The following is a 22,144-nucleotide window of genomic DNA, read 5'->3' as shown; positions in this document are numbered from 1 at the left end:
AGAGAGAGAGAGAGAGAGAGAGAGAGAGAGAGTCGGAAGAGACTGCAAAAGCGTTTCTGATGCAAATAGGAGTTAAACTTGCATATGCGATTCATCAATAGCACTCAAGAGGAATAAATATGATCGCGCGAGATCGGCGACATAACACGCTAGACAAAATCGTTGAGTAACGTGCTTGTGAATAAAAGATATCCTATATTTACGAAAATGTTTCATCACGTTATAAAAAACAGTTGTAAGCTTGAGCTTGTGGTGTGCGTCATTTCGTTCCTTTAAGTACCGCTTACATTTCAATCAAATCACATCTGGCACTAAAATAGATACCCGTGCCAGGCGGCACATAACGTGAAGGATGTGGCCGTTGACGTTTATAAGAAAAGCACGGAAGAAAAATATGTTCGGAAGTTGACGCAAGAGCTTAAGCAGTCGGAACTTCGTTGGTACGCGCCTAAAATCTTTTATCGGGGGTTTCTATTTAGTCTTTACGCCACTCTGGGGTAAGAAACTAACGCATGCATCACAAAACGCTTTGTGTCTCGATTTCTTGTTGGCTGCTGCTCTTTAACAGTGTTCCTTCGTGATGTATGCGCTTCTCGACATCAAAACACACGGTGCATGGTCCGGGCATTGCAAGCAGTGGGAAATTTATTAGCGGCCTCTCGCTGTGGCTTGAAGAGTGTCGGAGGGCGACGCTAGTAGAGCCTGATTCGGCGCTTGATGGGACGGCGGCAGATGTGGCAGCTGCGGATCTCACCTGCGCAGCTGCTGCACGCTGCGTGTCCGCACAGGAAGGCGACGTCCCGGCGGCGACTCATGCAGATTGCACACTTGAGGGCGTTCTCCACCTCGCGAAGCCTTGCCTGCAGCTGGGCGTAGGTGCGTGCATGAGCTTTCTCGTTCTCATTGTCGCTGTCGTCTGAAAAAACCAAGAAATCCAGGCTGATCAGAGGCGCGTTTCACAGACACACTTCGGTAGTCGTGTTGCACTATGTTGAACCTGCTACCCGGTATACGCGCGGTTTGAATCAACTGCTCTCGATTCACCGTCATAATTCGGTACTCATGCTTTGCTCTGATAACTACGTGGTACACACGGACGTTGCAACACGTGTTGTACCGCAACGATGGCACAGTGACTCCAGCGTGCACTTCACATGAGGGAGGTGTCTGGTTTTATCCCCTCTGCCGCCGAACACTGACCAGTGATAGAATGGGTGAGAAGTTCCCAGGAACCTGCGCGGCTTAATCGAGATGAAATGCTGGAAAATGCGTTTTTGACCCAACCTTGATAGAATAAATAAATCATGTGTTACGGAGGTCATTCGTTTCCATTACGTCATTAAAATCTATCGCCATTAAAGCACCTCCCAGATTCACAGCTGCATTTCGACATTCATGCTGTGTTTTGTTCATTTTTTTACAATGCAAATCCGTACTTGATACTACTTGCACTTAGAAATATAGATAACAAACTCCCCCTACTGCTCCCGTCCTGTTTACGCAACGTGCGCACAGCAGTGTAATGAGGAACATGGTGATCTAGAGTGAGCGCTGGTTGGAAAAGTCTATACAACACGTTTCCAAAAGGCCTATTCGAAAGCAGTCCTGCAACAAATATTGCGACTGGCAGAGAGCAATCTCAGCTATTTAATGATATCAGTTGGGAATCGTTGCCTCAAAAAGTAACTAGCTTTGGCAGTCACGTTTCGAATGTCCATGGCTGCTGGTGCCATCTATTAGCAGAGAGTAAAAATGTATTGCCTGGTATCGCGACTATGTTCTGTAGAGTTTCTCTTCTTGTGCCTGCTAATGCTTTATCCGTCTATTTGACAGTTACTTCTATCAGGTTTTAAACTTCACATGATAATTGTCTGCTTCTTTACTGTATTTACTCTTCCTTTTTTACTATTTTATCCTCTTTTACTCTCGAATGACTGTTTTCGATGTTTGTAACGCAGTGACGAGGCCTGCCATTAAAGCTCTGCATCGTTTTTTCACGTGTTTCGCACAATTTGATGTCAGCAGCCGTTTTCATGTCTGCACACTATATCGACATCCATTCCTATTTCGGCGTCGAATTGACTTTTTTGGCTCTAATTAAATATTTATTTTAGATAAAAAAATATGTCCTAACTAATTATTCTACATAAACAAAATTTGTCCATAGAGACATTTTTTTTCACCCTCTACCACACACAACTTTTCATTTACTCATAAATCACTTCATTTCTCGACAGGAATGGTGCGATACTCTCTGCGGACGGACACTTCCTTTGCCCACCCATGCGCCTAAAAAGGCTTTCGTCTTAAAACACGGAATGACCTCTCGAAGCTGTAAACCATTTTCAAACCATCGCTAACCCGAGAGCTCGGGAAGTTGCAGCGACAGGGAACGTCCCGGGTTCTTGCGGCCACGCCCGGACAGCCACTTCCAACGAGGACGCTAAAAAAGTAGAAAGGAACACAGTAGTTGACGACCGATATCACTGAGAACACGTGTGAAATGTGCGATTCCGAGAGGAACTCGATATTGGCTCGAACTTTAGTGCATTTGCGAACGCTTTGCTAGATTACCGAAGGAGGCAACGATACCTAGACGCAGTGAAACAACCGACCATTGCGTTTTGGGTGGAGTAGAAATTCGCAGCCTACTGCTAGAAGAGCATTTTGAATGCCTAATTAAAAGCTTGAGTAGCTGCGAATTTAAAGAAGGAAAAATCAACTTTCAGATCCATCGTATGCCGCACTGACAAAGGCTGCTAACATGTCAGCCACCGCAACCTTAGGAAAGGCGCACGAAGTGCTCAACGTCGTTGGCGATTCCGTAATCGTGCCTGATGCGATGCGAGGCCAGGAGTGGCCGTTTTGCCGAGTTTGGAACAAAATGACAGGCGTTCGCGCAACACTGATTGCACACCAATGAACAGAACACTTGGGCACACTCTTCAAGAACCTTATTCGGGCCGGAGATCCGTATGCTGAAGACACAGAGAATGCATTTACTAGAAGGGTGGGGACAAGGGTGCAAAAGCGTGTGACAAAAATGTATGCTGCACGTACTCTAAGGGTGTACAGATGCTTGGTAACATAGGAGGATATACACAAATAGCCGAACCACCGGGGCCATGAGAACTGCAACAAATAGCCTAGATGACCAGAACATCTGGAGCATTGTGAAAACGAACGCCAGCATTTGGGATCATTCGCAATGTACGTCGGGGCTCTTTGTGCAACAAAGGAAATGATAAAGCCGGGTCTTCCGCGCATTACCAGCGTTCCGCGCGTTACCGTCGGAGTGATAAGAGCACCCGTTGGCGATTGTTGCAAATAACAATATTAAAAGTTTTCAATGATTCGCGGCAATACATTAAGCAATCTTCAGGTATGGCAAGTGTGGTAAAACTGCAACCTACGGACAGGCTGTTAAGGTTCAAGAGATGTAAGGCATTTTACACTTCGGTCAACGTTCGACAGCGTATAATAATTAGTGATGACTCGCCACTTATGTAACAAAAGATATTCGACAGAGAAACTTTAGGCTGGTTGCGTGTAGGAAGTCAAAAACTTTATATCTCGGGTGAGCTGTTTTCCAGTGAGATATTCAACATATATTAAAGTTCTGTCTGTTGGTATTTATTCAGTGCATTTGTTTTCATATACCGTTATAGCGTTGACATACGTTCATTTATAAACCCTGGATAAGAAGTTACTTAAGTGTGCGATATTTCGGTACATTTTATTCGTAGCGAGTGAAAGTTTTAACTGTCACGTTTCTCCTTATAAGTGCTCACTGGTCATCATGTTGCTAGAACTATGCATTGATGCATATTGGTGCTCGTCTTTCACCTGCTTTGCACAAATAAAACCCCACTCGTGGGCCGTGTCGCAGTACGTGCAGCATTTCGTTTTTTCCGGGAAGCCAGTGCTTACAGTTGCAGCATAGAGGTCACATCAGTCGATAGTTTTGTTCGCGAAATCTAGTTGGTTGCAATTTTCAGTATAGATGCTGCGACGCCATGCGCGCATTGCAAGGCGCCGTTATGTTCCATCGAACAGGCTGCAACGAGAAACTGAGCAGCAAGTTGTGGCGCCCTGCACAGAACGTTTTGCTATAACAATAAATACCTTAAGCGGCGGAGGCCTTGTGGACAGCTCCTGAGAGGACGGACTACTTGTGCTGCTAGTGCCTATAAAAGAAGGTCGGACCTTATCAAAGGTTTCTGGTGAATCGTGTGCTGAACTCAAAAGAAACGTCTTATACAGTGTTCTGCAACTTTACCTGAACCGTTTAAAATCATTCTGCAACCTCGACCGGAGGTTCACTTGCGGTGAAACCTAGCAGAAAGCTTGCTTGTTGTTGACCTCTTTGCTGCGTAATAAGTTCTTAAATGATGCTTACCTGGTTTTACATGCATAATGACCAACCATGCGATAGTGTGAGAGCAAAAATGTCAATGCCAAGTTTCCGATAAAATACAATGGTGGCGCCATCTGGTTGGAGAAAAGCACCACGACTGTAAGCGCGGAGGCATAAAAAGAAGGTTGGCAGGTTTTCATAGTTATTCTGGATGACGCCACTATTCACCTTCTCAGGCAGCTTGGCGTTGGGGACTTCTGCTCTCTCAATATCTTCGTAGACGGTTCTGGTTTCACATCAAGTGCGGCCTAACCAGGTAAACATTATTGTGAAACTTACCGCACAACAAAAGAATCCACAACACGCGAGCTTTCAGCATGATTTCGCCGCAAATGAACCCCCGGTCGAAGCGAGGGAATTTCTCAAAGCGGTTTAGATAAAGTTTCATAACGCTGTATGCGAGTTAATGGTGTTAGTAACATCATATTGCCCCCTCTACCTTGGTACGTAAAAACTATAAAGCTGCGACGCCAATAAACAAAGCACAATTCTAACCATTTGACCGCATGCACTTTGGCAAACCTGTTATCGCTTTATTACTTTCAGTGTCATCAAATTAAGGAACAAAAATACATAATTTTTAAAGAAATATTTACTTGGGGAAAACAACCAAAAGCGTCTGAGAGTGCAGGCAGACGCATCATTGGCGTCTTTGTTGGTTCTGTGGAAGGTTACTTATATGTGGTTTTATGGCGAATGAGCAACTACGGGTATCATGAGCCAAACACAGGGTTAGATGTCTGGATTACTATAATTATAAAATATTTGGATTCTTGAGAAATGTGACAATTTGTAAAAAATGAGCAAAAGCGTGCTCTTCTAATATCCATCCTGAATGAAATGGGATGTAATGGGTATAAAACACAGGGTTAGATGTTTAAAATACTATAGTTGGTGTAAAATGTTTGATTTTTAAGAACCGTTAAAACTTGTGAAAAATGAGCAAGTGCATGTTCTCCTCGAAGCAGTGCTGGATGGAATGGGATGTGTTGACTATAAGGTAAAATATTTTTTTCTCAACTCTGCGACTTTTGAACATGTCATTAAAATGTGATATACAGTGAGCTCCTCATCACAGAATCCACATAATGGTTTCTCTTTCTTTGTAAGTAAACAATTGCGCGTTAGGTGCCCTATTCGTAGACGACATAAGAATACTTTTATGAAACGTTCCTGGTGCTGTCACGATTTTCATTCTCCTAATATTGGTTTAATAGACTGCGGCTCATTGTTTGTTTCATTTCTCCAAGCAGCCTGCCACTTGGCTTTTAGTTTGCTGTGGACTAATTACGTGTAATCGCTATGTGGCACGTACCCCTGTCTTTTTTTTGTCATTGTGAAAGCTCGCGCTGCGCATGCATCTGCTCTCTCATTATTCCTAATCCCAATATGACTGGGGACCCAGCAGAATTTTTTGGAATGGATTTGTGCCGTGACTATTACTACATTGTGTATAATACTTCCAATGAGAGGCTCAACAGCTTTTCTAGAGTTTAACGCAGTGAGCAAACTTAACAAATATGTGTAGGTAATGCTATTTTCTCCACTGCGACACAAACTGCAAAACATTCGGCTGTCAAAACTGATCCTCAGTTCACACTGAGGAAGTCGAATTGATTCCTCTGTTTCTGCACTATTGCACCTCCGACACAATCTCTGGTTTTTGAGCCATCTGTATAAAATTCAGTGTGGTTCCTATATTTTTCCTATATCGCCAGGTATTGTTGTAATATCAGTTCATGTGGTGTGTGTGATTTCTGGAATTGAGGATCGAGCCTGGAAGTGAAGGAAACTAGACGTGACCGAAACGACCTTCAGGCTGCAACATCTTGCAGAAAGCGCTAAAGGGAATTTTGCGGCATTACAAAAGTTCGATCAGCTTACCACAACGCTTCTTGCCGCAAGCAGCACCTCTTTTACAACGTGCGTAGTGGCGATTGTGACAAGTAGAGGAGGAATGGAAAAGTTGCGTGAGGTTGTATAAAAGTGCTGGTGCTTGGCCAGAGCCATGCTGCATGGAACTAAAACCATGCAGAAATATTTCCGCTTATGCGGCGCTCTTCCGGCACATCCCGAGACTGCTTTATCAACAAAAGTCTCAAGTAGATAATGGCAGGTCTTGATGCGTCACAAGCTAAAAAATAACAGTGCGTGCTTTTTCGCGGCATTTCTTCTCGGGGCCGTATGCCCCAAGTAAAAGGGTGCATGCTCACACATCCTGGCTTAGCCATGCTCGCCCGTTTTCGCAGACTAGATTGCTCCGAAGTAAAACCAAAGGGAACAAACAGGTGGAGCAAAGTGTTTTGATACGATAAATCGAACGAATGGCTTCGCGCATTTTAATCAATTTTAATCAAATGCCCTTACTGCGGTCATTATAAGCTGCTGTGCCTACTTAGGGATGTATATTGTGAAACTTCCTCTCTCAGTTTGCATCCAGTGCTGCGATTGGCCAAGAACAAAGTCTCACTGAGCGAGATAATCGCAGTTTGGCGCAAGCTGCTACTCAGAAACATAAAAGCCAAACTTTATAACTATAGCCCTAATCGAGGCTTGTGTTGGCGGTTAAGGAACGGTCTGCGCCATGCCCATCAGAAACCTTTTTCATTACGCATACGCACAAGGAAAAGAGCCCGGAGGAACAATGTCGGGCGTTTTGTTCTGACTGAGATCATGCACAAGCGGCTCGATTAACAGCACTTACTCAAACTGGAGATCGAGCTCAGTTGACGTGAAGTCGACGACAAAGATGGAGAGCTCGCCCGCGACCCAATGGAGTCAGTGAGGTCATCCAGGGACTAAAATATAAATTATAGAAAGTACAGAACGTTAGCTAGTAAGGGGTTAAAAAGTGTGGTGCACTGCATAGACCATTGAAAAGAACCCTTGAGCCGCAGCACAAATTTAGTGGAAATGTTGCGAACCTAAAACAGCAATCTCATCGGTAATAAGTATGCCGCAGGCGTTATGCAAAGCGGCGTTGTTCCTTAATGTCCCGAAGGCATTACATAAAGGGGGTGGGCATACGTACAAGTAGGGTAGTGGCAACAAAGAAAAATAAAACAGCACTACAAGCGAACAAACAAAAGCAAAAACATAGAAACAAATTCCCAAGCTCAAGGTACAGTACAGGTGAAAGCTCAGCATCGCAGTAAGGTTACAGCTGCTCAAAATCAAATAACACCTAGTGACCAGAAACGGGTTGCTGAAATTTTGAGAAGTGGTTAGCTAGTTCGTCTCCGAATGTTTGACGATCAGAGCACCTGATTACATTATCCGGCCTTAGTGACGATACTATTAGCTACTGCTTTACTGTTCACTTAATAACTAGTTTCTATTAGCGTCACTTGTGCCTCTATTATCTCGCACACATCTCGCACACGCTATCGCTTTCAAGCAAATCTCGAACAAAGGACGATGTTCCTGCAGTGATCGTCCGTGCACGCTACAACGTACTGCAGTTTCAAAGACATATACTGCAAGAGCTTCTGTCAGAGTCGGCACAAACGCACTGTTGCGGAGTATACGTTGAAGCAAAGCTTTACTACGCCGTGTATCAGCCAATGTCAACTTGGGCATCCGCTTGATCTTCAGTGAGCCAGAGGTCAGAGTGCGACTATATAGCTTAACAATGGTACCACCACTTCAGTTCTGACATTTGGTCTTTGACAGCAGATAGAGCAACATGTGTTCTTGAAACTGACGGTGTCCTCGGCTCCATATTATCGCCAATTTTCTCGCTGAAAAACCATGTCTGGCCATGTATAAACCCGGCCTAACCAAAGCAAAAACAAGCAAAACGACGCTTCCCATAATTAGGTTTATCATGGGTTAAATTTCAGCAAATTGTTTGTTGCTATCAGGATAAGCTACATAAAATCTACCATTTCTTTTGCTTTTCTCTTTTAAAGCAAAAGAGTTTATCGGCTGTGAGTGTGCGTCCGTGTCACACCCATCATGTCAATGAAATGATGTCATCAACCGCGAACGAGTGAGACTAACCCCCAAGAAAAAAAAATCATCTTTCACAAGGAATCAACTCCTATCCCTCCGATCACAAGATGAGGGCCTTAACTGACTACGCCACGCCGGACACGTGAGAAACATATCTTAGTTCTTGTCTAGCGTTCCTGCGACCTCCATGAAAATGTAGGGGCACGATGACGATGCTTTGAACCCGGTCTCCAGGAGGGCTCTAAGAAAGGCGCGCGGCGCGCGCCACCCGCCGCAAGCTATGGAAACCAAGCACCAGAACGAGTGTGCGCCATCGCCACCGAATAGAGCTGCTCAGCTCGAATACGGAACGGAAGATGCAGTGTGTGATCAGCAGGATTCTGGGAAGTGAACATTGCAGTAGAATCAGCCCCAGACTTTCCCTTATCGCTCTTAAGGGGCCTATAGTACCTAGATAATTTTGTTTGGTTTGAGTGTTACGTTTTGTCTGCAGATTCCTTCAGGTTTCAGTAATCGTTTTTCTCGTTTCATCCGTGTTGCACTATAATTTAAAATAACACGGTGGTATAGGCAGTCTGCAACGAACGTTTTTCTCGCCTACAGCCCAGCAGGAGGCAGGAACAAAGTTCTTAGCTAATGAAGGAAGGAGATCAGAACAGAAGACGAAATAATATATAGCGGAGCCATCCCTCAACAAATGTTTGCAGGCGAACCCCTGTGCGATGGCCGCTCGATGGTACACACTGTCAAGAAAAAGGCAGCCACTTGTGTAAGTCCTGTTACGTTTCTCCCCCGAGAAGTGGGACAGCTGACGCGGCCACCGCATAGCAACAGGCAGAACCGCGAGCGGATCGGCCATTTCGACGCCGTTCATCGGCAGCGCAACGCTTCCTCCCGCCAACAAGTCTCAGCGTGTTCCTGCCACGCGCCAAATGTGTGTGCGTGCGTGTGTGTGCAAACGCCGGCCAAGCCTGGAGCTCGTGAGAGAGGGCGCCGCCCTCGCCCGTCTGCAGGAGGTGGAGGAGATGAGGTCGGAACACCTGCGATTGAGTCATTCGTCGTGAACCAACATGTTTGGCTCTCCCTTTCATGTGAGGGTTTACCCTTTCCCTGTGAACTGGAAAAACTATAAAAAGCAGCGGCCGACTCCGCTGAGAGAGAGACTACTTTGACGCGCCGTTGTTACGACGCTAGACACCAGCTGTGTGAGAGTGTCTGTAATCTCTCCGGGTCAGCTTCACTGCCCGTTTCTTCCTGATGTTACAGTAAAGATTGTTTCGTTAAAAGACGCCTCGTCTTTGCTGGCACCTTTGATGCCGTCCGCCGTCCCCGGAGCCGCCAGGCCAACGCTACCAAGGGGCCGCGCGCCGCAGCGGTACGCAACCCCAGGCCCACGCGCGCCAAACCTAACAATTGGTGAACAGCGGTGGGACGACCAAGCCGTAACCGTGGTCGGTGGGATGACGACGACCAAGCCGTAACCGTGGTTGGAGGGACGAGCCAGGCGATACCGTCGTCCAACAACTGGTGAACAGCGGAAAGCGGAGAGACGAGGACGACCAAGCAGTGACCGTGGTCGGTGAAACGAGACAGGCCTGACCGAGGTGCAACATCTGGTGGGAAGAGCGGAGATGTCACAGGCGTGACCCGTGAATCAAAGCAGCTCAGCGGAAAGGCGGGAGCAGTGCAACGAGCCCTGTGTGATGACTGGTTGCCTGCAGCGGAACGACTGCGTTGGATTCTTGGCTGCGAGGTTTGGTGAGTGCGGGACTTTCTTCTACTGAGTTTTGCCAGGCTTTTGTTAAGTAGAGAACAGAGCTGGTAATTGTGTTGTCGTTGTTGCTGGGTTAATTGCAGCAAGGCAATAGTGGGCAGTAGAGAAGGCAGCATTCGGAACAGCCATGGGTTTGGATCTGAAGTCGTTGCGCAAACCGAAATTGCTGGAGCTTGCGGAGGAGTTGGGTCTGAATTTGTCAGACAAACTCAGAAAACTAGAAGTGTTAAAGGCTATTCTTGAGTTGGAAGCTGAAGATGACGAGCTTTTGGAATGCCTTGAGATCATTGACGAGCGTCAAGAGGATCGTGTGCGTAGGGAACGTTACGAGAAAGAGGACGCCCTCGTAGGGAAACTGATCCAGCTGGAGATTTCAGCACATCGAATGAGCGTGGAAAAGTTTGACGCTTTCAGTGCCATTCAGCATAACGGTTCGATACCGCGAGACGGTACGCCACCATTCCTCATCGCCGAGGATATGGTAGATTATTTGGCAGACTTCGAGAATGTCTGTAGAAGTAAACGCTTCGAGCGAGGTAGTTGGGCGCTGAAGTTGGTAGCTCTTCTCTCCGCTGAAGCGTCGGAAGAAATGAAGCGATTAGTTGGCGACCGGTTGCAAAATTACGATGAACTAAAAGATTCATTGCTGATGCGATATCAGATAACGCCTCATGATCTTCGGAAGAGATATGAGAGCGAGAAACATTGTGACAAGTCATACTTTGATTTGGCCTATCAGTTGAAAGCCGCTGTAAGCGAATGGCTAGACAGTGCGGAAGTTCCGGAGCAAATCGAACTTGCACCGGAGTGTGAGAAACAGCTTGGGGAAGCGGCCGAGCAAGGTGACCGCAGTAGCGAGCCGACCGAGCCTCTAACAGAAGAGCATCGTGTTACCTTGGTCGAGCCACTAGCTGAGACGGTTAGCACATGCTTAATCGGCGGGAAGTCCGAAGTGACGCCGTTAAGCGAGGTGAACTGCATGCCAACCCAAGTAGCTGTAGGAGATACAGTTACATCACATGAGTGTGGGGAACTATCAGTAACTAAACTGCATCTCGAGTCGAAAGCAAACGCTTGTGGAGAGCGCGACGGAGATGAGAAAATTTCGGTTTCCGAAATCAGCTGTGTCGTAGAGCAGGGCCCACGCAGAAAAACGAAGTGCCGATCAGGGAAACTGCGCAGCCCGCGAGTTGTGATCAGCCAGGGCAGACCGACGAGGAGTGCGCGTCCGCTGTAGAGAGCGAGACCTGCGAAGGCGACAGCGAGCGACCAGAGCAGAGTCAGAATCGTTCGTGCCCTGATACCACGCTAGGTTGTATTCGCGAAAGCAACCCCAGTGCGAACGCGGACGTGGCACACATGACCCTCACGCAATCCGAAGCGCCCGAGCTGTCGAATGAGCTTGATCGTGCGCTGGTTAACGCTGAGCGATGCGGCTCATCGGAGGACCCGTGTAACGTGAGTGGCGAGCCAGAGGAAATGCCTAGCTTGAGGGCTGGCATAAGCGGTTGTTCGGATTTGACTGAAAGTGAGTCATGCGATGCAGCCGCGGCGCCGCCAGAGGAAATGCCTAGCTTGAGGGCTGGCGTGAGCAGTTGTCGTTCGGACTTGACGGAAAGTGAGTCATGCGCTGCTGTCCGCGATGCAGACGCGGCGCCGCACTTTGACCACTCAGACGACACCGGTGTCCTACTAGCTCCGGTTACCGCTAGCTTGCCAGAGCTCGCGCCGAAAGAAAGTGGGACTAGAGTGTTCAGGTGCTGCCACCGAAAAACGCGGAAAGGCAGATGCGAGAAAGAATTCTGCCATCGTAAGGAGAGCAAACGCAAACGATTGCAGAAAGGAAGCAGAAGGCTAGTATTCCAGTGCTGCCGCCGAAAAACGCGAAAGGGCAGGCACGAGAAAGAATGCTGCCATCGTAAGCAGAGCAAACTCAAACGGTTTCAAAAAGAAAGCGGAAGGCAAGTATTCCCGTGCTGCCGACGAAAAACGCGGAAGGGCAGGCGCGATAAAGAATGCTGCCATCGTAAGGAGAGGACACTAAAACGATTGCGAAAAGAAAGCAAAACGCCTGTGTTCCAGTGCTGCCGGAGAAAAAAATGGAAAGGCAGGCGCGAGAAAGAAGCGAGAAAGTTGAAGCTATCGCGAAAGAGAAAGCGACTATCCCAAAGTCACAAATGCGCCCGTGCCCAGAAAATGCGTGATTGGTGCGCAACCCGTAAGGAGAGGGATAGGTTGTTCATAAAAGTGAGTGACTTATGCTCATGTGTTTCTTCGCACAGAGACAGGAAGGTAAGGTTGCTCCGTGAAACGGACAACCGAAGCTTTAGTGAAAAGGGTGATCTCAACGGTAACGCCGATGGCTTAAGTCGAAGCTCCTAACGTGAGAAGCAGCCCGTTTTCACTTGTTTGTGTTTTTCTTCCTGGCATAGGATTTTGAATATTTGTATTGCATTATCTTTGTTTAAAGTGCTGTTTTGAAAATGCGATTTTCAAATTTGTGGACGCGTTCCAAGTGCTGCTGAGCTGCCCATTAATATTGATGGGGGCATAAGAGGGAAAGAGTCTGGCGGAACTTAGTGAAGTTTGTGCCGTGCTTGCTGGCTGAACGGTTGAGTCTAGCGTGGTTGTGACGTTGTGGGTTGCCAGAAATCTCTCCGGAAGACAAGTTGCAGAGTGCCTTGGAAACCCGGACTTGCCAAGGACTTCTTCAGGCTGTTTGAGCTCAAGAGAAGCTGAGTTGGACGACCCCGGCTAGCAGCAACATCCCGATCCCTCCGGACAGCGGATGCAGTCCCCTGCCCTTCGGGATCTCCCTCCCCCGGCGGGGCAGTCTGTTACGTTTCTCCCCCGAGAAGTGGGACAGCTGACGCGGCCACCGCATAGCAACAGGCAGAACCGCGAGCGGATCGGCCATTTCGACGCCGTTCATCGGCAGCGCAACGCTTCCTCCCGCCAACAAGTCTCAGCGTGTTGCTGCCACGCGCCAAATGTGTGTGCGTGCGTGTGTGTGCAAACGCCGGCCAAGCCTGGAGCTCGTGAGAGAGGGCGCCGCCCTCGCCCGTCTGCAGGAGGTGGAGGAGATGAGGTCGGAACACCTGCGATTGAGTCATTCGTCGTGAACCAACATGTTTGGCTCTCCCTTTCATGTGAGGGTTTACCCTTTCCCTGTGAACTGGAAAAACTATAAAAAGCAGCGGCCGACTCCGCTGAGAGAGAGACTACTTTGACGCGCCGTTGTTACGACGCTAGACACCAGCTGTGTGAGAGTGTCTGTAATCTCTCCGGGTCAGCTTCACTGCCCGTTTCTTCCTGATGTTACAGTAAAGATTGTTTCGTTAAAAGACGCCTCGTCTTTGCTGGCACCTTTGATGCCGTCCGCCGTCCACGGAGCCGCCAGGCCAACGCTACCAAGGGGCCGCGCGCCGCAGCGGTACGCTACCCCGGCACTCGCGACACCCAAATGTAACAGTCCTTACTCCAAGTGACCAGACTCTCATGGTCCAAGTAACTGTCAACAAGAGAGTCAAGTTGGATAATTGGACGCCTACAGGGAGTTTTATAGTACCCACCGCGAGTAGTGTCCCAAAACGATTTCACACGTGCCGTATGTATTTTAACGGTTCATTTCTTCTCAGAAAGAGCGCACGCAGTCTGAAATCATCAACTCCTCATTGGCTTTAGCAAATAGTTATTTTTTTTCGCAGTGTCGTGAGATAAACGTACGTGTTTTCAGTAAACATTCAGAAGGAGCGCAGTTTCAAAACGAAGGCGCCCGTACTGTGCGCTTTTAGCACACGTTAACACCAGGTGCTTCAAATTTTCGAAATCCTTAACTATGGCATCTCTCACAGCCTCAGTAACTTCGGGAAGTTAAATGCCATAAACCAAACCAGTTTAAAAATCATGCACTCAAGGTTGTGAGCCCAAAATATTGGTCGTACTCCCTTCGGGGGTACGTAAAAACGTTTTTCAATAGCTATTCAAGCGGGATGTACCGGTTGCAATCCAGCTTTACAGCGCATATCCGACAAGTTAGATAGAATGCAATTACCGACATCGGCTGAAAACTTCGCGCTACACTCACCGTAAGTGAGGTAGTGTCGGAAGTATCGCTCGAGGAAGAGGAGTCATCTGCATAAAAGAGAAAAAAATAAACTCTAGAATAGTTCAGATATTAATAAATAACAGAAGAGTCACAAATGCTAAGCCGCGACAATTAGAATGCACCTCTTGAATATACGTTTGCTTCTAAGCGTGTATTGGGGCTATGTTGCGCCCAAGTAAGCCCTTAAATCGAAAGGTATGAACGGAGTAGTTCTTTCTCAAGGAGTTTGATAGTCCGAGAAAACTACAGTGGATTATTATTCAGAGTTAAGAAGAGTTTGCCTGAATTGCCAGTATACGTTCCCAGTAGAATACGTCTCGGCTTGAATATCATTTGAAATGGTTACCCTCTAGCACTGCTGTTATTAAAACGCTACTGCTGTTATTAAAACGCTAAATACTACAGGTTGTAGTAGATTCGCTCCTTGCATCGACTTGGTGCGTTTTCATACCTTGCTGTTGATAAAAACAGGAAAGTGTGCGTCCGCACAGACCACCGTGAACAGATTTGATACGTACTAACATTGAAGTAGATTACTTAAATTTGGAGCAGCAAACTGCAATGATTCTTTTCTTAAATCATTCAGTTCCCATTTGTCATCGATAGCTCCAACCTGTAGGTTAAGAGCACAAAGTTAGTCGCTGACTGTAATAAGTAGCTCTGGAAGACAATAAGAATAATGAGAAAAATGGTAAAGCTTGAATTGTTAGGAAATCAGCTTAGGTTCGATGTAATTAGTACTTCCGAAAGGACCTCGACTATGAAGGATGCCATGGTGGAGGGCTCCGGAAATTTCGACTACCTGTGTTTTCCAGACTGCACTAACATCACACTGTATGCAGACGCTTTGTGCCTTGCACACGTCTCTATAGAAAAGCGGCCGCTGCGACCGAAGTCGAACCCGTGTCTTTGGGAGAAAGAAGACCGGCACGATTGTGGACGTCAGACCGCTACTTCAGTCGATGTATCGTCGTTTTTCACCGACAAAATATGGGTGCAAAATTTTGGGGAACACTGTGTAAGGGTATAACGCGAGAGCGACAATGGCTTCAGTCCGCAGATCTTCTCACTGGTCCTTGTTTGCGTATAGCACCGTCCACATTCAGTGTGAACACGCGTGCAGATGGTCGCTTTCTTTAAAGCCCAATTCTAACTGGCACGTTTATATTTCGAAGAAAAGGTACAAAAAAAAAGAGGGAGCGGGAAGAGGGCTTGGGAATGTGCTGTCATTTATTTGCCGTGTGCAGTCGGGTAGAACGCGTTGACGCTCCGAAGGGAGCGGCCACGTGCTCGTGTGTTCACCCTAATAGTGTACGACCCTGTACATGCAGTTTTCTTCGCGGTTAATCACTATTCTCTCTTAATGTGTGCCTCTATTACCTCAGTTACACTAATTGGCATACAATGGTAAGGTGCTACATTATGGGAAAGACTATTCGACCATCAAACCAGTTTGCACCAAACAGCACTGACGTGCTTGTGTGACCTGGACGTAGCGTCTGTTACTCAAGCTCCAAGGTTTCCGGGCTCGATTCGCGTGTGACCCTCCACGCTCGAGTTAGGTATCCGCGTGAACAGCTCCTGTCTTGCTCATGTTATGGGGCGTAGTGTTGTCACGTGATCTATCGACCGATCAGTGCCCTGGCATGTCACGTCGCAACTACGATCTGCCGGAGGCATGGCCGGGATATTTTGATCACAACACCAACTCTGACCGCCAAAACCGATGCCAGAGTATTGTAGAACAGGTCGTCGAACATTGTCACTTTAAAAGATGGCTCATTGGGTAAGCTGAAGGCCATACGACTACGAGAAAAAGCTGCGAAAAACACATCTAAAATATTTTCTTCAGATGTTCCGTCTTTTTTTTTTTCTCGTTGGAATAGCTCGCGTATGTTTCACCTCTCAAGCGTAACATTTTCGACATACCTCCAAAAGTTGGCGACACAATCAAATTGGCAAAATAAGTTGGCAGTGGGAGATATATTCGGGTCAGGCGGTTATGCATGCGAACATAGTCGCCTTGTCCCTGCAACTGCACTATTCTAACCCATGAGCACAGATTGCATGGTGCCTCCCTTGCAAGAAAGCATACCTGATAACGACGAGCTACTGGAACTAGTCGCCACAGCGATTCGCCTCGATCTTCTAACTCTGCAACGTGAACCCTGCAAAATAAGGAATAACAGAAGCAATAAGACGAGAAGTAATAAAAAGCAAGGTATTTCTTCTCCTTAGTAGTCGACTTCTTTTGAGGGACTAGGAAGGAGATGTTAAACTCAAGGCACAGTAGTGAAAAAAAAAAAAAAAATGCAGCCACTGCGTATAGGCGTTGAATTGCAAGAATTTCAGCTGTTATTCATCGCACTTTCATTTCGCATAGATATCGTCGAGACGAAAAGTTTGATACCACCCACAAATAGATACGACCAGTGGTTCGCCAGATGAGTAAACCACATGCATGAGTAAACCACGCATGAGTTCTAGCGAATTCTTCGGGACGTTTCCTCACCTCCTGCATTGGCAACACTTCTGAGCATGCAATACGCACGCTACTTTCCAAAAATATGAAGGACAATCGCTTATATCTCCCTGAAATGGTTGGTTTCGGCCAGTCTCTTTCATGCCAAGATGTCGTGTTCCGCCTTAAGGGCGACATACTTGTCCCTAATGGCAGCAATGGATGCACAAGCCACACTAGGTCTCCACCTACACGTGCACCTACACACATGCCACCATACATGTTGGGCTTAACCACATATCTGCTGGCCTCAAAAGATAGGAATACATCGGCAGGTTCCTGTCGACTCGTACAGTTACCCTCGTACTTGGTTCTGAGCACTCCCCCTCCTAAACCCTGAAAAGTTTTGGCCCTCCCCAAGGCCCTCCACTTTTTTGCCTTTCCTCTTTAACTTGACTATCTTACATACTTGGCTATCTTACCTACACCTATTTAACTTTGTTTCGCTATCTTACCTACACCTATTTAACTTTGTTCCTTCCCCTCTTTCAGTGTACCTCGGTATGCAGATGACATTACTCTGGATAACCAGTGGCTCTTATGGTCACATCGAAGACACCTTACAAATGGCTACAAACGTAGTAGCAGAGCATGCTGCTGCTATGAACCTACACGGTGTAGCTAAAAATGTGAGCTCCTGCTTCTTCCTTCACACCGCCGTTATATCCACTCTCCTAACTGTTCACCTTAATGACCATGCCATTCAACATGTCCCTCAGATTCGAGTACTTGGTCGTTTCATTCAAGCCAACCGATGAAACGCTCATACTTTTCAAACATTTCATACTGTTGTTGCCCCGCCGCGGTGGTGCAGTGGGAAGACGCCAGACTACTGTGTAGAGTGCCCGGGTTCGAACCCGACCTCGGCGGCTGCGTTTCGATGGAGGCGAAACGGAGAGGCGTCCGTGTGCTGTGCGATTTCAGTGCACGTTAAAATATTCCCAGGTGGTCCAAAATACTTCGTAGCCCTCCACTATGGCTTCTTTTTTTCCTTCCACTTTCACTCCCACCTTCATCCTCTTCCTTACGGCGCGGTTCAGGTGTCCACAGAAAAAGTGTAACAGATACTGCGTCTTTCCTTTCCTGTGAACAAATTATATTTCGTACTGTTGTCAATCATACCCTCCGCTTCATAGGACGCGTGTCTAACAAGCACGAAGGCCTCTGTGAATCAGAACTTCTTCGTCTTTTACAGGCCTCTGTACTTAGCAGACTTACCTCTTCATTACCGTACCTTCACTTCTCCAGTGTAGAAACGACCGCTGGAGGGGTTCTTCGCCGCCAGATTCACAAATACGCAGTTGGTGTTCCTTCTTATGCCTCAACCAAATATATTCGAAAAACGGCATCCTCAACACCTTTCCTCAGCAGAAGCCCAGCTCACCTCACAGTATGTCCGGGTTTCCCGGGCCACCCCTGATAGGCATAAATTTCAATCCATAAACTTTAATTCGGTAACCGAATCCAAGCACACGATTCCCTACCATTCTCGTCAACACCTACACATTCTGCCTTTGCCTAAGAATATCCACCCTCTTCACCACCCACAACAACGCCGAAAAATGGACAGAATCAAAAACGACTATCTAAAGCCAAGGATGTGCTCTATGTCGATGAGGCGGAATATTCCTACGGCCCTTCCTATGCCCTTTCAGCTGTCGATTCGAACGGCCACCTTAAACGACTGCCAGCATATACGCCTCTTAAGAGGAAGCGGAGAGGCAGCCCTCGCTTTTGCTCTAGCCACACTCAATATTTTCACCATTGTAAGTAATTCTAAATCAGCGATCCATAATTTCGGCGCGGTTGGATATCCGGTCCAGCCCTCTCCCTCCTCCTAAAACACCCTTTAACCCACTCTATCATCTTTATTTGCACCCCCGCACACGCGGGCCCAGATGATAACGCGGTGGCTTACGCCTCAGCCCGAGGTTCCACTGTCTGGCCGCAGGCAACGGAGTTCACCTCCGGCCACGTGGCCCCTCTTAGTGCACGGGACTGCCTCCTCTCCTTTTATGACATATGTCACTATTACCGTCTCAGTCGCCTTATGCGTTCCACGGCACACCGAAAGCCACTCGTTATTGAGGTATCCTCTGGTGCAAGCTTCAGGCTCGCACGTTTTTCACTCCTACCTTCCACAACCTCATTCGCCTAGCTATTTGTCATTTCTGCCCTGCCAGAGCCAATCTCGCCCATATCATGTGGGGCCATGCTCGCCCCCCCCCCCCCCGCCCCCCTCCCACATCACTCAATATTCATTCAAATGAGCAGTGGGAGACTGCCCTGCGCAGCCGAGCGCCTGATTTTCAGGACCAGATCCTGGCTTGTGTTGAGGAGGTAGCGGAGGCCTACCCAGCGTAGAAGGTCCCTTCCTCCTCCAGTACTCATTTCCCCTGTGGGACAAATAAAGTCCTTGCTCACTCACACGTGAGTGACTTCACTACCCCACAACCAATAAGTTCTTGACATTTAGCAAATCAGATCGAGACGCTATATGACGTCGTGTGTGACTTGACTCGGTTGAGAACGATCAGGGTGGCGCACTGTTGTGATACGTAACTCCGTTGCGTACAGTCGGTGCGAAGCGATGCAACGGTTGTGCGACATAAACGACACTAACACCGTCGCTTAAAATATAAACGTGCATTAACCGTTACTGTAAAAAGAATCATTATATTACATAGGTTCAGATATTTGCAACAGAAGCAAATTTTTCTCGCCTACCCATCATCTGCCTACGTGACGTTCATAGCAAGAACGTATCTATTGCACAGCGTTGCAAATGTACCCTTCAAGCAATACACATCCGTATGGTCGTGCTGAGCGCCATGATTTATTATCCATAATATTATCCACGCGCCAAGAACAGAACTAAACCTACACCTTGGCAGCGCTTCTTCGCGTCGCATCAGCGTCTCGTCTACGGACGACGTCGCCCGGCGCGCGCAGGAGAGGACGACCAGACACATGACAGCGTACGAACTCGTATCTGCATACCAAGGCATGGGGGGATCCTGGAAGGTCGAACGAGCATTTCCGGCGTCGACGCTGAGATCTAGCATCGCCAGATACCTGCGTCTTTCAGCGTCGCCTCACTTATCAGACCCTTGAGGGGTGCTCTGCCCTGATGGGGCTGGTGCAGGTGGGTCACCGCTGCTTGCGGCGGGGGCTAGCCTGGCACCGAATTTTTATCTGTTGTAGGCCGTCATTGCACACGCCACCGCTGGTGGTGGACGACGGCTGTTGTTGCGGCGCGCTTCTTTCTTTCCCTCTTGCTTTTCTTTCTTCTCTATATTCTCTTCTACCTGCACGAGGCAGCGGATGTGGCTCAGCTACAGAGCCAGTAGCAGGCCCGTGCATTTTCTTTTCCTTTTTCCTACAGCCACAACAACAACTTCGCCTCGCTTCAAGCTGTCCAAGCGTCTGAATTACGTCTCCGGCGAAGCCAGTTTTTTATCTAAGAACTTTGGCCGAGGCAGTGACGTGGCGCCGAAAAACAGTGCCGTGGGTTAGCTCTGGTTAGACCTTGATCGATGCGGAAGCTTCTTTTTCCTGGCTACGCCTGTAGCCAAACTTTTGATTAAACACACGGATAAGCAGTGGTTTAATTGGTGGTTTTGTGAAGCTTTCGCTTCAAGACATTATTGAGGACACTTAAGCATCTGCTCCTCCTGAGATTGAGGTAGTTATCGCTCAGCTAAAATGATGCAGCAGCTGGAGATCATAAAATAAAAGCATTGGCAGCTAAATACACCTGAAAGTAAATGCGATACTTCTGTCTAGAGACCGTCATGAGGAAATAAAAATTGATGGTCACACCCGTGTATAAAGGCGGCGATGTGTCCGAAATTAACTACCACCAATTTCCGCCCTCCCTATTTTTTCGAAGATGTTTGAAAGAGTTATTTGTGACTGAGTGGCTTTTTATTTAAAGCCAATCCTCCCAACGCGGGTTGCAAAAGAAAAAACAATATGGACACTTAGGCTCCGCCTCTAAGAGTATGACGCGATAGCGTATAAAGCCCCGCTTTCTCCAAGCCCTATGAACGTGCCTGCATGGCAGGGGTAACGTGAATGCAGAGGGCTCTGGCAGGCTGATTCTGATATCACCCTCTCATATAGAAGGAGCGACCCAAGTTGGCAGCTACTGCCAAGCAAAATGCCAGGCAACCCATATTCAGTTAGGGCTCGGCCATGTCAGCTGCTAGCTATCGTCTGCCCGATGCGAATGTGGAGCTAAAGCTTTGGCTGCGGACGACCGAGCGTTGCATCGAACACAAGCAGCGTTCCGTTTAACGCATCAAAGTTCACCGGCGTTCTATGCAGAACCCACTTTCATGCCTGTTACGAACGTGCCTGCGTGGCATATGGGAAACGAGAATTCAATTATAGAAGGCTGATGAAAGGAGAGGCCCGAGTTGACACTATTTCAGGCACCCACCAACACTGACTCTGAAGGCTCGAGCTGGCTCCAGTTGCTTTTAGGCGGTACTTGCAGTTGTTCGGGCCTATATACAGCGCCTGCGCATTTCTCTAGCGTAAAGGAAATGCAAAGCGTTACTGAAACAGTGAGCCTTAAACTTGGTGTACTAGGTAATGAGCCCTCGAACCAGCGGTATCACCGGGGTTACAGCGATACCCAGCGCACTGACACGGGGCACACTGAACAATAATGTGAGGTGGAAAAATAAGTTCTTTCATAGGAAAGAAACAGTACATTACCTTTTTGTTTGATACCGTGCCGTAAGGAAAAGGAGGATGGTAAAGTAAAATATATAAAGTGAAGTAAGTGCCGTATAGTAGAGGGCTACTGATTACTTTCGACCCCGCTGGAGATGTTTAGCATGCACTGAAACCGCACAGCACACGGACGCTTTTGCGTTCCGGCTCCATCGAAACGTGGCTGCTGCGACCGGGTTCGAGCCCGGGTACCGCTCTTCAGTAGCCGAGCCTCTCAACTGCTGAACACCGCCGCAGGTATATTCCGTAGCTACATGAAGGGTTTGGGAAGCATAGATACCTATAAGAGAGCGCTTCAGAGAAAGATGACTCGAGAAGGGGCAGGTAATGCCCGAAAACAGAGGGCTGACGTGTCGCGTCACTGTTGCCACCTCAACGAGTTTGACGAGCGGGGTCACTTACCCGCGGCCCCGAAGACATGCCCGCTTACCTGCGGCTCCGAAGACATGTCCGCCAATTCCTCTAGCGAATGTGGACGTTCTTCCTTCGGCAGCGAGCGGAACTGCAGCGAAATGAACCCGCCCATCCGGGCTAGCTGCTGCTAGTGCGCAATCGCACAGCGCTTACTCATCGTTGTCTTCACCGTCGTCGAGGCCTAGCGCTCTGAAGCATGGCGTTCGTTTAAGG

The 22,144-nt window shown here is 47.8% G+C and overlaps 1 protein-coding gene across 1 annotated transcript; it reads right to left on the bottom strand.

The window, feature by feature from the left end:
* Positions 1-624: 624 nt before the first annotated feature.
* On the bottom strand, positions 625-22,125 carry LOC146196747 (uncharacterized). Its single transcript, XM_084596399.1, has 7 exons — positions 21,948-22,125; positions 16,349-16,421; positions 14,233-14,279; positions 7,122-7,215; positions 4,126-4,187; positions 2,362-2,443; positions 625-916 (listed from the first exon to the last, which is right to left on the bottom strand). Exons 1-7 carry the CDS (start codon positions 22,041-22,043, stop codon positions 693-695), a joined length of 678 nt encoding a protein of 225 aa, XP_084452525.1. The 5' UTR covers positions 22,044-22,125; the 3' UTR covers positions 625-692.
* Positions 22,126-22,144: the final 19 nt, after the last annotated feature.

The sequence above is a fragment of the Amblyomma maculatum genome, chromosome 3 (genome assembly GCF_055883805.1).
Source record: "Amblyomma maculatum isolate TAMU_Amacu chromosome 3, ASM5588380v1, whole genome shotgun sequence".
NCBI classification, from domain to species: Eukaryota; Metazoa; Arthropoda; class Arachnida; order Ixodida; family Ixodidae; genus Amblyomma; species Amblyomma maculatum.
The sequence above is the reverse complement of the archived record's forward strand: the minus strand, read 5'-3'. Positions and strand labels throughout refer to the sequence as shown.

What these genes read in the sequence shown, in the direction of transcription:
- LOC146196747 (XM_084596399.1), bottom strand. Translation starts at nt 22,043, where the DNA reads ATGGGCGGGTTCATTTCGCTGCAGTTCCGCTCGCTGCCGAAGGAAGAA. An exon ending in ACATGTCTTCGGAGCCGCAG is followed by an intron (nt 16,422 to 21,947) that starts GTAAGCGGGCAT and finishes CTTATTTTGCAG; the next exon opens with GGTTCACGTTGCAGAGTTAG. An exon ending in CAGTAGCTCGTCGTTATCAG is followed by an intron (nt 14,280 to 16,348) that starts GTATGCTTTCTT and finishes TCTTTTATGCAG; the next exon opens with ATGACTCCTCTTCCTCGAGC.